At 40.7% G+C, this 15,477-nt stretch overlaps 1 protein-coding gene across 10 annotated transcripts in view; it reads right to left on the bottom strand.

The window, feature by feature from the left end:
• The window catches only part of SLC26A4 (solute carrier family 26 member 4), a 55,451-nt gene that overhangs the window by 8,065 nt on the left and 31,909 nt on the right, over positions 1-15,477 (bottom strand). For 7 of the 10 annotated variants that reach the window (XR_008617458.1, XR_008617457.1, XR_008617455.1 and 4 more), the window contains 7 exons: positions 15,287-15,356; positions 10,447-10,539; positions 9,433-9,528; positions 8,578-8,808; positions 6,549-6,603; positions 2,919-3,064; positions 166-249 (listed from right to left, as the gene is read on the bottom strand). Coding sequence is in view for 4 of the 10 variants with exons in the window: in XM_055085087.1 (XP_054941062.1) it covers positions 166-249; positions 2,919-3,064; positions 6,549-6,603; positions 8,578-8,808; positions 9,433-9,528; positions 10,447-10,539; positions 15,287-15,356 (775 nt within the window). In the remaining 6 variants the exon portion in view is untranslated. Of the gene's footprint in view, positions 1-165; positions 250-2,918; positions 3,065-6,548; positions 6,604-8,577; positions 8,809-9,432; positions 9,529-10,446; positions 10,540-15,286; positions 15,357-15,477 lie in introns of those variants that run through there. The other 3 variants (XR_008617460.1, XR_008617461.1, XM_055085088.1) reach the window with 3 other exon arrangements.

Here is a 15,477-nt window from a genome sequence, read left to right as displayed (position 1 = left end):
GGACCGGGGCACGAACCTGTGTCCCCTGCATCGGCAGGCGGACTCTCAACCACTGCGCCACCAGGGAAGCCCTCCCTGAATAGTTCTTATCAAATAGTTTTAATACTACAAGTGTTATTCTATTTAATCCAAATTATTTTCTTTGAATGAACATAATGATCATACCTCATCTTGGACATCAAGTTCTTCTTCAATCAGCTCTGCTTCCATTAATTCAAGAGGATCTTTACAGTCTTGGATGAGGGTGATCTTGACAAAGAGAACACGGAGAATATTTATTGGAGGTGTAATAGCATTAACCTACCTGATACTTCACTGAAAACGATTTGAAGCTTTGCTGGTGCCTCTCATTTATAATCTACATACTTCAAAATCCTTTTCCACTTTCTTGTCCTTTTATATCTCCCACTTAGAATTCTCCCTATACCATTTTTTTCACATTCAAGTGTGAACTAGTATAGCTCTCCATTGTCTAACCTCCTTTGCAGCTTTCTTCCCCAACCTCTGAAGTGTATGCCTCTTAACAAGTCACCCTGTCTGCCTAAATGATTCAGCAGTCAATAGTAGTTTTCCTTCAATGGCCAAGCTAAGCGCACTTGGTACAGCGTCAAGCATGCAATGAATGCCCAGTGAAGGGCTCCTGAGTGATGGCCATAAACAGTCTCAAGTTGAATTGGATGGGAATTAATGTTATTGGAGATGGAAACCAACATCTATGAACCAAGTAGTTGTTCAGGAAAGTTCTGCTTTTTAGCTGTAGTATGTAATTTAATCTTCCACACAGAGGAAACCAGTAATAACAATCTGGACTTTGTCTTATGCATAAAGGGTATTCCCAAAGCCACTCTAAATGTATATCAAGGCAAGAGTGACATTTCAGAGGGCTTTTTAGCTACTTTTTTTTTTTTTCCTGCGGTACGCGGGCCCCTCACCATTGTGGCCTCTCCTGCCGCGGAGCACAGGCTCCAGACACGCAGGCTCAGCGGCCATGGCTCACGGGCCCAGCCGCTCCGCGGCATGTGGGATCCTCCCGGACCGGGGCACGAACCCGCGTCCCCTGCATCGGCAGGCAGGCTCTCAACCACCGCGCCACCAGGGAAGCCCTTAGCTACTTTTAATCTCACAAATAAATAACCCAGTTCTTATTATATGATCTTGCTTTGTTGTTACCTGTGGGTTAGAGAACTTTAAGTTAGATTTTTTTAAAAAGGTTCATGAGTTTTCAAAGCTGAGCATCTTGCATGTAGCACCTTTTTTTTTTTTTTTTTTTTTTTTTTTTGTATTTAAGATCCACATCTTGGGCTTCCCTGGTGGCGCAGTGGTTGAGAGTCCGCCTGCCGATGCAGGGGACGCGGGTTCGTGCCCCGGTCTGGGAAGATCCCACATGCCGCGGAGCGGCTGGGCCCGTGAGCCATGGCCGCTGAGCCTGCGTGTCCGGAGCCTGTGCTCCGTAACAGGAGAGGCCACAACAGTGAGAGGCCCGCATACCGCAAAAAAAAAAAAAAAAAAAAGATCCACGTCTTGGTATTTAGGACTAGTATATTCTCTAGCAGCATTAAGCAGAACAATCTTTCCACTAACAATAGGTAAAAAGAATAATGTATTATTCTTTTCTAAATTAGTTTCACTTCAAATATTAACTTCCAATCTACAGTAAGAATCTGCTTATCCCACTCTTAGAAAAAAGGGAAAGCAATTTAAAATATAGTTGTCTGTGTCACCAGAATAATTATTATTGTTGTTATTTTTATAGGCATTTGTTTTAGTTTCCCAAATTCACAGTGAGAAGGTCCATGAGAGATGAGGTTCTTGTACCAGGCAGTAGGCCCAGCCCAATGACCCACATCAGAATGCTCAACTCTCCTGGGTATTTTACAGGAGAAATGACAAAATAAGGAGGCCTGTGGAAAATCAAGGTCTATCCTGTTTTGTGAGGAATAAACTCTGGGCTGATTCATGGCTTTCATTTTTTTTTTTCTTTTTCAAAAATCACTTACAACCTAACGGATCCTATTTAAAGACGGTGCTAGGGAATTCCCTGGTGGTCCAGTGGTTAGGACTCCACGCTTCCACTGCAGGGGGCACGGGTTTGATCCCTGGTCAGGGAACTAAGATCCTGCAAGTCGTACAGTGCAGCCAAAAAAATATATATATAGATAGATAGATAGATAGATAATCAAGAGTTTCCAGACTGCTGAGAATTTAAATGGCATTTAAAAAAAAATTTGTTTATTTTTGGCTGCAGTGGGTCTTCGTTGCTGCGCACGGGCTTTCTCTAGTTGGGGCGAATGGGGGCTACTCTTCGTTGCGGTGGGTGGGCTTCTCATTGCAGTAGCTTCTCTTGTTGTGGAGCATGGGCTCTAGGTGGGCAGGTTTCAGTAGTTGTGGCATGCAGGCTCAGTAGTTGTGGCTCACGGGCTTTAGAGCACAGGCTCAGTAGTTGTGGCACATGGGCTTAGTTGCTCTGCGACATGTGGAATCTTCCCAGACCAGGGCTCGAACCCATGTCCCCTGCATTGGCAGGCGGATTCTTAACCACTGCGCCACCAGGAAAGCCCTAAATTACATTTTATACACAAATCACAGAAGATCGAAGATTCGGTGCCTATATTCTAAAAAGTCACTACGGCTAATGCCTACTTTTGTTAGTAAACCCACACATTGTGGAACTAACATTGTACTAGCTAATACCAGGTGTTTTCCTATAAACTCTCACATTTAGTCTTCATATGTACCCAGCAAGGTAAATGTTTTTACTCCCATTTTACTAATGAGAAAACTAAGGCTCTGAAAAGTTAAGTAGATGCCTTAAAATCCCACCGGGCTGGGATTCAAACCTAGATTTGTGGAATTTTTGCCATTTACAGAAATCATGGTAGTTTAGGAAAGATACATATGTAGAAAGATTCACAGTTTACCGTTTCTAAAATGGAATCTTGAACCTCTTGGGATTTCACCTGGTTCTGGAGATGGAGGACAGCATCGTGGACAGTCAAAAAGAATATGTCCTTTCTGATGTTATCATTAAAGAAACCACATTTCTCCAGCTTTTCTATCACATGATCTTCAAAAGAAAGAGATAATGTTTAGTTAGTCTCTAGGAAAAGCTATTTTTATACCATCAACCAGTGCTAAGTTTTTGTACCTCCTCCTTTTCATTCTTTTTTCTCATTTCCAAAATGTGATCCTGCTCTAGACAGAGTTTCCTTTCCAGTAGCACATGGAATGGTGATACCATAACTGGCTGTAGTAGATGGTGGTGTTTCCCAGCCACGTCCCTTTTTCCCGTCCTCCAGCTGCTATGAGTCTGGCTGCTGTTCACAGCTGTGCCCTTCTCTGGAGAACTTTCTTTGGCCAGTGGGAGCTGTCTCACCTGAAAAGGCCTGGGAGGTTACACCCCCTCCCTCGGGTGGCCTGCAGCCACGGACTGACTGATCCGGAGGTAAAAGGGCTGGCCAGCCCCCTTCCCCTCAAGGAAGGGTAATCATCTGGTGCTTTTCTTGCTGTGTGTTCCCTGTGAAGTCAGACTAAGTGGATTCTGAAGCCATGTCTTTGTCTTCTCCCCCTGCCCTATCCTGTTCCCCTCACTGCTTCATGAATTTTCCACTGTACTCTCTCAATAAATCACTTATGCAAGAATCCTTATCTCAGGCTCTGCTTCTAGAGAACTCAGCCTAAGCACTAGTATTTTCCTACACACTTGTACATAGACAGAAACAGACTCATACCCTGGAAGTTCCTCTAGTTCTAAGGGGTCTAAGTCATCTCTAGCTCTGCTCTCCCCATGACAGTTTTTCTCCACTGATCCTGCACTGCTGTCAGGACACAGGTTTCCATGCATTACCAGCTCTGTGGCACAAATTGGAAGTAATCTTTCTAGGTTCAAAAAGGCCTTCAGAGTGATTATTTAATGGGTAGAGTTTCTGTTTGTGGCAATGAAATTTTTGAAAATAGATAGCTGTGATAAACTTTGGGGCACATGTATCTTTTTGAATTAGTGTTTTCATTTTTTTCCAGATATATACCCAGGAGTAGAATTGTTGGATCCTATGGTACTTCTATTTTTAGTTTTTTGAGAAACCTGCATACTGCTTTCCACAGTGGCTGCACCAATTTACATTCCCACCAACAGTGTACAAGGGGGCCCTTTTCTCCACATCCTTACCAACATTTTTAATTGTAGACCTTTTAATGATAGAAATTCTGACAGATGTGAGGTGGTATCTCATTGTTGTTTTGATTTGCATTTCTCTAATAATTAGCAATGTTGAGCATCTTTCCATGTGCCTGTTAGCCATCTGTATGTCTTCTTTAGAAAAATGTCTGTTCAGGCCTTCTGCCCACTTTTTTATTGGGCTGTTTGATTTTTTGATATTGAGTTGTATGAGCTGTCTGTATTTTTTTTCAAATCTTTTTTTTATTGAAGTATAGTTGATTTACAGTGCTGTGTTAATTTCTGCTGTAAAGTGATTCAGTTATACATATATATACATTCTTTTTTTATATTCTTTTCCATTATGGTTTATCACAGAATATTGAATATAGTTCCCTGTGCTATATAGTAGGACCTTGTTGTTTAATTCTATATATAATAGCTTGCATCTGCCAATCCCAAACTCCCAATCCATCCCTCCCCCACCCCCTCTCCCCCTTGGCAACCACAAGTCTTCTCTCAATCTTTGTGAGTCTATTTCTGTTTTGTAGATAGGTTCATTTGTGTCATATTTTAGATTCTGCATATATATATATATATATATATATATATATATATATGGTATTTGTCTTTCTCTTTCTGACTTACTTCAATTTTCAATTAGTATGATAATCTGTAAGTCTATTCGTGTTGCTGCAAATGGCATTATTTCACTATTTTTCATGGCTGAGTAGTATATCACTGAATATATGTACCACATCTTCTTTATCCATTCATCTGTAAATGGACATTTAGGTTGTTTCCATGTCTTGGCTATTGTGAATGGTGCTGTTATAAACATAGGGGTGCATGTATCTTTTTGAATTATAGTTTTGTCCGGATATATGCCCAGGAGTGGGATTGCTGGGTCATATGGCAACTCTAGTTTTTTGAGGAACCTCCATACTGTTTTCCATAGTGGCTGCACCAACTTACATTCTCACCAACAGTGTAGGAGGGTTCCCTTTTTTCCACAGCCTCTCCAGAATTTGTTATTTGTAGCTGTCTGTATATTTTGGATATTAACCCCTTGTCAGTCACAACATTTGCAAATATTTTCTCCCATTTGGTAGGTTGTCTTTTCATTTTGTTGATGGTTTCCTTTGCTGCGCTAAAGCTTTTAAGTTTAATTAGGTCCTATTTTATTTACAATAGCATGGAAGAAACCCAAGTGCCTGTCAACAGATGATTAGATTAAGATGTGTCATACACATCAGTGTAAAGCAACTATACTCCAATTTTAAAAAAAGAAGAATGGGCTTCCCTGGTGGCGCAGTGGTTGAGAGTCTGCCTGCCGATGCAGGGGACACGGGTTCATGCCCCAGTCCGGGAAGATCCTGCATGCCGCAGAGCGGCTGGGCCCGTGAGCCAGGGCCACTGAGCCTGCGCGTCCGGAGCCTGTGCTCCGCAACGGGAGAGGCCACAACAGTGAGAGGCCCGTGTAACGCAAAAAAAAAAAAAAAAAAAAAAAAAAAGAAGAAGATGTGGCATATATGAAATGAAATATAACTCAGCCATAAAAAAGAATGAAATTCTGCCACTTGCAACAACATGAATGGACCTAGGGAATATTTTGTTTAGTGAAAGAAATAAGTCAGACAGAGAAAGACAAATGCTTTATGATATCACTTGTATGTGGAATCTTAAAAAAATGCAAATGAATGTATACGCAAAACAGAAACAGACCCACAGATATAGAAAACAAACTTGTGGTTACCAAAAGGGAGGGGGAAGGCAGGAGGGACAAATTAGGGGTACGAGATTAATAGATCAATCTATTTTATACAACCTACTATGTGTAAAATAGATAAGCAACAAGGACATACTGTATAGCACAGGGAATTATAGCCATTATCTTGTAATAACCTAAAATGGAGTATAATCTGCAAAAATACTAAATCACTATGCTATATACCTGAAACTAATAAAATGTTGTAAATTAACTCAAATTCAATTAAAAAAAGAAATTTTTTTAAAACTCAAAAATTAACAACAGCAACAACAACAAAAAATGTGCATTAAATGTAAAATACACACTGGATCTCAAAGATGTGAAGAGAAGCAATCAGTGCAAAATATCTCAGTAATAAATTTTATACTAACCAAAAAAAACACAAAGGAAAGAAAGAAAATATAGTTGTGATGATTGCACAACATGGTGAATTACTTAATGCCACTGAATTAATTGTACACTTGAATGTGACTAAAATGGCAAATTTTATGTTATACATCTTTTACCACAATAAAAATTGTTTTTGAAAGAAAGGCCTTTGGACATCATGTACTCACATTCCAAGGTAGGAGAAAGGGCTTAAGGGAAAGTCTTATAGATAGATATGTACGTATATGCATTTACCTTGAAGTGATGCAAAGTACACATTTACATCAATTCTTTGGAATTCTTTGACAATCTAAAAATTTAAAAAGGAGAATTTGTAACAATGAGTAACTTTATCTGCCCATAATTCAGTAGCATTCAATTACTTGCTCAGGAGAAACTTCCAACACTGTCATGGTGAATCAGGAGTTTGAAGAAAGTTCATTATTGGAAATTGGAAAACCATAGAGGTTTTCAACATACAGTGATGATGATTAGGATGAAAAGACCATATCTCAAGAGGTGGCAACATCCAGCGCTCAACAGCACTGGATAGCACAGAAGTGCGCCATAAATATTTGTGGAAGGAAAGAAAGAAAGGAGTACAGGAGGCTTCCTAATGCAGCCTCTGCTGGTTGGAAAGAAGAGTATGAGTTTATATCTTTGAGTGGAAGTGATATGGGTGTGGATTTGTGGCCACCAGATGCCAAATGTAAAAACTGACCTCTGTATCTTGACTGTAGCAGTGTCAATATTCTGATTGTGATTTTGTACTATAGTTTTGCAAGATGTTAGCACTGAAAGAAACTTGGTAAGGGATACAGAGGATCTCTCTGTATTACTTCTTACATCTTCATGGGGATCTACAGTTAACTCAAAATGAAAAGTTTAAAAGAATCAAGGCACAAGACCTATGGACAATAATAAAACAGAACTTGAAGTTTCTGGGGAAAAAAGATCAAGACCTCTATGCAAGTATAAAGTTTGGAGTTTTCACAATTGTCATTATAGCATTTGAAAGCAACTATTTGTTAGGTGCAGAAAATATTCTGGCATTAAATATATTGACTTTTCCTCAAAGTAATTCATTAAACCCTTTGGTCAACACAATCTATGGTGGATCTGAGCCAATGCCTAGAGTGAAATGCACAAAGAAGAACAAGAGTGTGTTCTCAAATGAACCAGGTCTGCTAAGAGACCTGGAATAGAACCTATCAGCATATTCTCGCACTCTTGTCAGTCACTCTTCTACCTGACCTGCCTAGTACCCACACCCTGGAATCATATCCTCCCCCTTGCAGAGATACCAAGAAGCCCCCGCTAAGCTAAACCTCAGTTGAGGGTAGTTTGATATTATTATACCTGATTGTTGCTCCCTTGAACCTGCCTACTTTTCTGCCCAGTCCTCTTGATACCTACCTTCCTGAAGCTTCACCTAAACTTGACACTCCCAGTCAAGTTGACATCCAGTTAGTCTGCTTTGGAGGACTTAATGCAATTGTTATTCAAAAGATTACTTAACATTTGCGTTGCCCCTTAGACTGCTTACTCCCATGAGGGTAGGGACTATGGCTATTTCACAATTAGTTTCTTGTGCCTGGCCAAGTGGTTGGCACACGTGTGGCACTCTACAGCTATGTGTTAGAAGAATCATTGAAGTTGAGCTTGCATACCCGGTTTCTGATATGAATGTTTCTGTCCTGCATGCTCCTCAACTCTTTCACTTCCTAGATGCCTGACCTGCTTCCTGCTGATCTAACCTTGATAATGCCTGGCTTTACCAGTCCTACCGTGTTTCTAATTCTGCTGCTCTTCGCATAACAAATAAAAACATAATACTGAACACAAGATTTTGCCCATTTTTCTTTCTTTTCATATTCCATGTCGTATATATTCTCAGAAAAATAAAACATAATAAATGTTAATATTTGCTGACGTATGACTATGTGCCAGACACTCTTCACTTTTCTCATTTAATCCTCATCACAACCCTATGAAGTAGGTACCATCATTATCCCCACATTACAGATGGAGAAACTGAGGTACAGACAGATTAAGCAACTTACCCAAAGTCACACCACTAGTAAGTGGCAGAGCCAGGATTCAACCCCAGGTAGTCCAGCTCCACAGCCTGTGCTTTAAAGTAATACTCTCTATTGCAAAAGCATTCCCCTAGAAAAATTACAGAGCCCATGCAATCAATCACCCTTTTGCAAGACCAGGAAACCCATATCATTTTACTATTGCCAAAGCTCCAAATATGTAATTCGAAACACCGGAACCTTACCACACGCAATGATCTCACTCCAACAACATCCAGGAAAGAGACAGCTCCACAGTCAAGCACGAGGCTATGGATCGGCACTTTAGGAACATTCACTTTGACTGGAAGCTCAGCATTCCAATCCACTTGAATCTCTATTTCCTTGGTTGGAATATCAAATTCTTCTGGATTTTCGATGTCTTCATCAGGCTCAAAAGCATTATTCAATGAACCAGCATCACTTATAATGCCATTCTAAACAAAGAAAACACTGTCAACTCAATTACTAATGATTTGGGATGTCTTTCAACAATTAATCTAAAATGACTTAAAAGTTCTACAAACTGCTTCTTGGTAAGCAAAATATCAAGAGGATGAACTCTTAGGGAATAAGGTTTACCTCTGCCCAAATTCTGATCTCTAGGAAGAAAAATGGAAGAGCAGTGGAGAGAGGAAATGCTTGATTTCTGGAAGATAGTAGAACTTAGCCAAGAGATACATTGACAAGAGAGTTTGAATAAAAGGTAACTACTGTAGCTCTAAAAGTTTATGAACTTATGACTGCCTTCTGCTGTGAGTAATTTTCTGGCATTGAATTAGCACTTGTTTTGTTCCTTTCAGTAAAAATAAGGTTTATTTCATGATAGAAAAAAAAAATCTCACCCTTTGTTTCCAAGGAGCCCTGCTGATTTCATTTTATTCTCTCCCCTTCCCTCTTGCCTAAAAGAACAACTCAGCTGTTCTCCATCATACATATGTCATCTGCTTGTACACATCTGGGTACCAAAGAGGGTATATTTAATTTTAGACAGTCTAACTGCTTTTATTTCATCTGAGAAACGAGAGAATTTCAGAGGGGAAAGAATGATGTTGCCTCACCTTTGCTGCTCTTAATTGCCCTTTTTTGATGAGTTTCTGTATTTTCCTCAGTGCTTTCAACCTCTTATTATACACTCTAATGGCATCAAATCCAACCTTTGGAAAAAAATGTCAAGTTAGTTAAAACGTCTGGTTCCTTATGTTCATTAATGGCAATTTTTATCTGGAAAGGCTATTTCTCAAGTGGTATTATTAATACGCTGATGTGTCCTGCCAGAAAAGAAATTCTGAGGTCCGATGGAGGTCTCCACTACTGGGCCACCCTAACCCACCCACCCAGAGACTCAGGGAAGGCAGTAGCATATTGAAGACTCCAAGACAATTAAAAAAAAAAACAGCAAAAAATAACCTTTTTAGCTTTAAGTCTGTGTTTTCCAAATTTGTTTGACATGACAAAGCCCTTGTTGTTGCAAAGTCTATGAACATTCCTTTGAACTTCAGGAAAACACTGATCTAGAGGCAAACTCCAACTTCGAAGCATAGCATGGAATTCAAGACCAGAATTTCCTACTCATCTATTCCACTTATACTGTTTACCCTTTATTCCAGCTGCCCCCCTCCCCCACCCCCTGCCCAATACACATTCCCACATTTTCCTCTCAGCTCATATAGTTCCCAAACACCTGCCATAATCTCCTTCCTTCTGCCCAACCACCACACAAAGCCTGATCAGTCCACCTAACTCGGATCACTCCCTTCCATGAAATCTTAACACTTACTGTCTATACTACTTACTTGGAACTTACTCAAAGTCTGCCTGGAGACATCTCTAGTGGTTTTGTCCAGCATAGTTATTGCTACCTGAATTTTAACATATGTGTTATTATTGTTTGTTCCTATTCCCAAATAGATTGAAAGTTATTTGAGGGCAAGGATGTTATAATTCTTAATGCCCTGTACAAAGGGAACAGGGTATAGAAACTTATGCCCACGTTTGAGCCCCTTAAATACCTGTAGAATGAATGAAGTCTCAAAGGAAGTTAGAAACTAGATTTCTAGGGATAAAATACTTACTGTGGACTTGATACATTTTTTTAAACCATCAACATTGCCGTAAAAAATAGGACTAGAAAATCTCAGAATCTTCACTCCTTCAGGTTCTTCAATCTAGCATTAAAAAAAAATTTTTTTTTCTGAGGTTAAATCATTTCATGCCTTAAATACTCAGTTAAGTTTCTGGCTATTCAGCTAGGAGCTGAGTGACAACTGCTCAGAGAAGCTGGGCAGCAGTCCTCAACTTTCCTCTAACAGGAGTTTGTTCTTTTTCTAGTTCCTTTGGGTGTAAAGTTAGATTGTTTATTTGAGATTTTTCTTGTTTCCTGCGGTAGGCCTGAATTGCTATGAACTTCCCTCTTAGAACTTCTTTTGCTGCATCCCACAGATTTTGGAATGTTGTATTTCCATTTTCACTTGTCTTAAGGTAATTTTTTATTTCCCCTTTGATTTCTTCATTGACCCATTGTTTGTTCATAGCATGTTGTTTAATCTCTATGTATTTGTCATTTTTTTCAGTTTTCTTCTTGTAATTGATTTCTAGCTTAACATCATAGTGGTCAGAAAAGATGTTTAATATGATTTCAATGTTCTTAAATGGGTTGGACTTGTTTTGTGACCTAGCCTACTATATTATCTATCCTGGAGAATGTTTCATGTGCACTTGGGAAGAATGTGTACTCTGCTGCTTTTGGATGGAATTTTTATGCTTTAAGTTTAAAGAAATCCCTTTAACATTTTTGTAAAGCCGGTTTAGTGGTGATTAACTCCTTTAGCTTTTGCTTATCTGGAAAACACTTTATCTCTCCTTCAATTCTGAATGACAACCTTGCCAGGTAGAGTTTTCTTGGTTGGAAGTTTTGTCCTTTCAGCACTCTGAATATATTATGCAACTTCCTTCTGGCCTGCAAAGTTTCTGCTAAAAAATCAGCTGATAATCTTATGGGGGTTCCTTTATACGTAACAAGTTATTTTTCTCTTGCTGTCTTTAAGATTCTCTATCTTTAACTTTTGACATTTTATTTATAATGTCTTGATATAGATCTCTTTGGGTTCATCTTATTTAGAAATCTCTGTATTTCCTGGACCTGAATGTTTCCTTCCCCAGTTTAGGGACATTTTCAGCCATTATTTCTTCAAACAGGTTCTCTGCCCCTTTCTGTCTCTCTCTTTTCCTTCTGGGACACCTAAATGAAGAATGTTATTCTGCTTGGTGTTGTCCCATAGGTCCCTTAAGCCATCCTCACTTTTTAAAATTATTTTTTCTTTTTGCTCTTCTGCTTGGGTCAGTTCCAGTGCCCTGTCTTCTAGGTTGCTGATCCATTCTTCTGCTTCATCTAGTCTGCTGCTGAACCCTTCTAGTGTATTTTTCAGGTCACTTAGTGTATTCTTCAGCTCTTGACTTCTGTTAGGTACTTTCTTATTATATTTTCTATCTCTTTGTTGAAGTACTCACTGTGGTCATCCATTCTTCTCCAGAATTCATTGAGCACCTTTATAACCATTACTTTGAACACTTTATCAGGTACATTACTTATCTCTGTTTCATTAAAGTCTCTTTCTGAAATTTTGTCTTGTACTTTCATTTGGAACATATTCCTCTGTTTCCTCCTCATTTTGCTTGATTCTCTGTGTTTGTTTCTATGTGTTAGGCAAAATGGCTACCTATTCTAGTCTTCTAGTCTTGAAGGAGTGGCATATGTAGGACATGAACCTTATTGTTCAACCTTGCCGTAGCTCTTGGGTGTCTCTCAAACCTTTGTGCTTGTCTAATTAGCCTGGTTTATTTTTTTTTCTTTTTCTAAATTTTCATTTCATTATTTATTTATTCTTTGGCTGCGTTGGGTCTTTGTTGCTGCACGTAGGCTTTCTCTAGTTGCGGCAAGTGGGGGCTATCTTCATTGTGGTGCACGGGATTCTCACTGCGGTGGCTTCTCTTGTTGCGAAGCATGGGCTCCAGGCGTGTGGGCTTCAGTAGTTGGAGCATGTGGGCTCAGTAGTTGTGGCTTGTGGGCTCAGTAGTTGTGGCTCATGGGCTCTAAAGCGCAGGCTCAGTAGTTGTGGCACACGGGCTTAGTTGCTTCGCGGCATTTGGGATCTTCCCGGACCAGGGCTCGAACCCGTGTCCCCTGCATTGGCAAGTGCATTCTTTACTACTGCTCCACCAGGGAAGTCCCTAGCCTGGTTTAGTTTTGATAGGCCCCAGTTGTTGAGGGTGTGCCAAGACCTGTCAGTGTTCCAAGGGGAGGGATCTCATTCAGCACCTAGTTTCAGGCTGATTGGAAGCCAGATACTCAGGCAGCAGCTTTTAAAGTATGCAAATATACACAGTCTTGTGGAACCACAATTACTGACCTCAGGAGACGTGGAGGTGTCTCCTGGGTGATGGTTGCAAAAATTGGAGCTTCAGATGAACTCCTTTCTGGGAGGTACCACAAGCTGTGGTGAGGCCAAGGGAGGGTGTGAGAATGATGTCTCCCTGCCTACACTACCTGAGAGCATTTCTGTAACCTCTATACGTGTGGCAAACCCGAAGCCTGTCACTCAGCTTAAAGCTCTAGGGTAAATAAATGGGCCTTTTTCACAGGTGGACTGGGGTATGTTTTGTCTGCTATCTCTGTAGTACCCTGGGTGTGGTAGCCTGCCCAGAACTATCTTTCCAACTGTTAACAGTCCTGTGGGGCCCAGGCATGCAAGGCCCTTGGGCCGCCAGGGCCAGGCAACCAAGGGGTGTTCCTTGTGTGGACTGTGCTCACCTACCAGCTTTAGTATGGCTGCAGGAGCTGAGGGTGGGGCATGCTGCAGCTTCAGTGACGCAAGAGAAGAGTGCTGGGAGCGGAGCAGACCTGTGGCTTTACTGAGGTCGTGCCTGGGTGCACCCGCCTACACTAGCAAGGTACAGGGAGAGCGCAAAAATGGCACTGCCAGCGCCTCCATCCCTGAAGCAAGTCCCAAGTGGCCCTTGCCCCTCTGGCAGATGCTTTAAGATTAGCAAATGAATCTCCTTCACATATAGTCCAGTGACTTTCAAACTGCTGCCTTCGTGCTGGGTCCCAGGACGAGTGAGCCCACGTGTGAGCCCCTCCAAAGGAGTATCTCACATTCCCACAGTCCCCTCGGGGCCCCTGAATGTAAGCCTTATTTGTTTCCAAAACCAGACATTTTGGGGGCCTCGACGCTTTGGTGCAGGTCCCAAGGGATGTGGAGTACAAACCCCTTGCTCCTCGGGGAGTAGCTCCAAACTTAGGACATTCCTCCCTCTTGTGGGACGCGGAGCCAGGGGTCGGTTTTGGAGAGACTGCATCCCTGCCTCTCCTACTTGTTTCGATGTGGCCCTTTTATCCCTTGTTGTGGAGGAGCTGTTCAGCTAGTTATCAGTTCTTTTTTTTTTTTTTTTTTTTTTTTTGCGGTACGCGGGCCTCTCACCGCTGTGGTCTCTCCCGTTGCGGAGCACAGGCTCCGGACGCGCAGGCTCAGCGGCCATGGCTCACGGGCCCATCGCATGTGGGATCTTCCCGGACCGGGGCACGAACCCGCGTCCCCTGCATCGGCAGGCGCACTCTCAACCACTGCGCCACCAGGGAAGCCCTCAGTTCTTTTTCAGAGAGAATTATTCCATATGTAGCTGTAGATTTGGTGTGTCCATAGGAGGAGGTGAGTTCAGAATCTTCCTGTTCCAGAATCCATCTTGGACCGCCCCCTGGAATTTTCTTTCTTTCTCTGCTTTTTCATGTTTGTTCCTTCTGGTGGTCACTAAGCACTCTTATTTGCAGGCAACATAAGCCCATCAGTGGAATGTTTATTTTCTTCGTTTTTTATTTTCTGTATTATATATTATTTCTTCCGATTCCAAGGATAGAGAAAAATGTCAAATAAGGTTCTTTGTGACAGAGAACATGAACGTCTCTTCTTAGAATTGAATGAAGAAAATCTTACAGGGATTTCAGACAGTATCATAGAGGATAAGGATAACATAGCAGAGAAATAGAAATTTTTTTCCTCTTGCTGCTTAAAAAATTGCTGTTAACATCTTGGCTTTCTGCAGTGTTACTGTAGTGTTTCTAGGTGTGGATTTTTGTGTGTACATTAATTGGGTTCAGTGGGCATTTTGGATGTGTACATTGTGGTTTTCCTCAAATTTGGGAAAGTTTTGATACTTATTCAATATTTTGTCTGTTTTATTTTTTTCCTCTTCTCTTTTGGGAATGTTGTTACAACATATGTTTTATTTTGCCCTAGAGGTCTCTGAGGCACTGTCTTTTTTTTTTTTTTTTTTTAGTTATAATTGACATATTAGTTTCAGGTGTACAACCTTATATCTGTATACATTGCAAAATGATCATCACAATAAATCTAGTTAACATCTGTCACCTCACATAGTTACAAAATTTTTTGTGTGATGAGAACTTTTAAGATCTACTCTCTTAGGAACTTTCAAATATGCAATACAGTATTATTAACTATGGTCTTCACACTGTACATTACATTCCCATGACTTATTTATTTTATAACTGGAAGTTTGTGTCTTTTGACACCCTTCACTCAGAGGACGAGAATTTTAGTTCAACTTCTGGAAATAATTGAATTGCCTATTTTTTAAAAAATTCCCTGTACAATGGTTTGACATTAAAATGACATTTTAACTGGCATGGACAAAATTCACATAAGCCTAGGCTATCAGAGGGCACATTGGATCGAAAGTTTTCATGACACCCCCCCAGTGGACTTCTGGACTTTCCCAACAGAAGTAGCCTCCGTTTTTGGCTACCTTATCCCTAACATACTGAAAGAGAAATATGCAACCCCTGAAAATCCAGCTTAGCAAACCCAAGTCCAGCCAATGTCTCACAAAGGCACTTACGTTTTTGTAATTCTTGGTGCTTTTGTAGATGTCTGTGCTAGGGATACTTCCAAGGCTGTTCCATGAGGGGCTGAAAGAAGGAAAAATTAAGGTCAGGATTTTTTGGAACAGGCATATTTTGGAATAAAAAGTTAGAAGAAATTACAGATACTAAAGAGCCCATAATTTGGGTGTTTTTGGACTCTGTCTTT

This window comes from Physeter macrocephalus, chromosome 5, assembly GCF_002837175.3.
Source record: "Physeter macrocephalus isolate SW-GA chromosome 5, ASM283717v5, whole genome shotgun sequence".
NCBI classification, from domain to species: domain Eukaryota; kingdom Metazoa; phylum Chordata; class Mammalia; order Artiodactyla; family Physeteridae; genus Physeter; species Physeter macrocephalus.
Note: the sequence above shows the minus strand (reverse complement) of the source record. Positions and strands in the feature narration are given on the sequence as shown.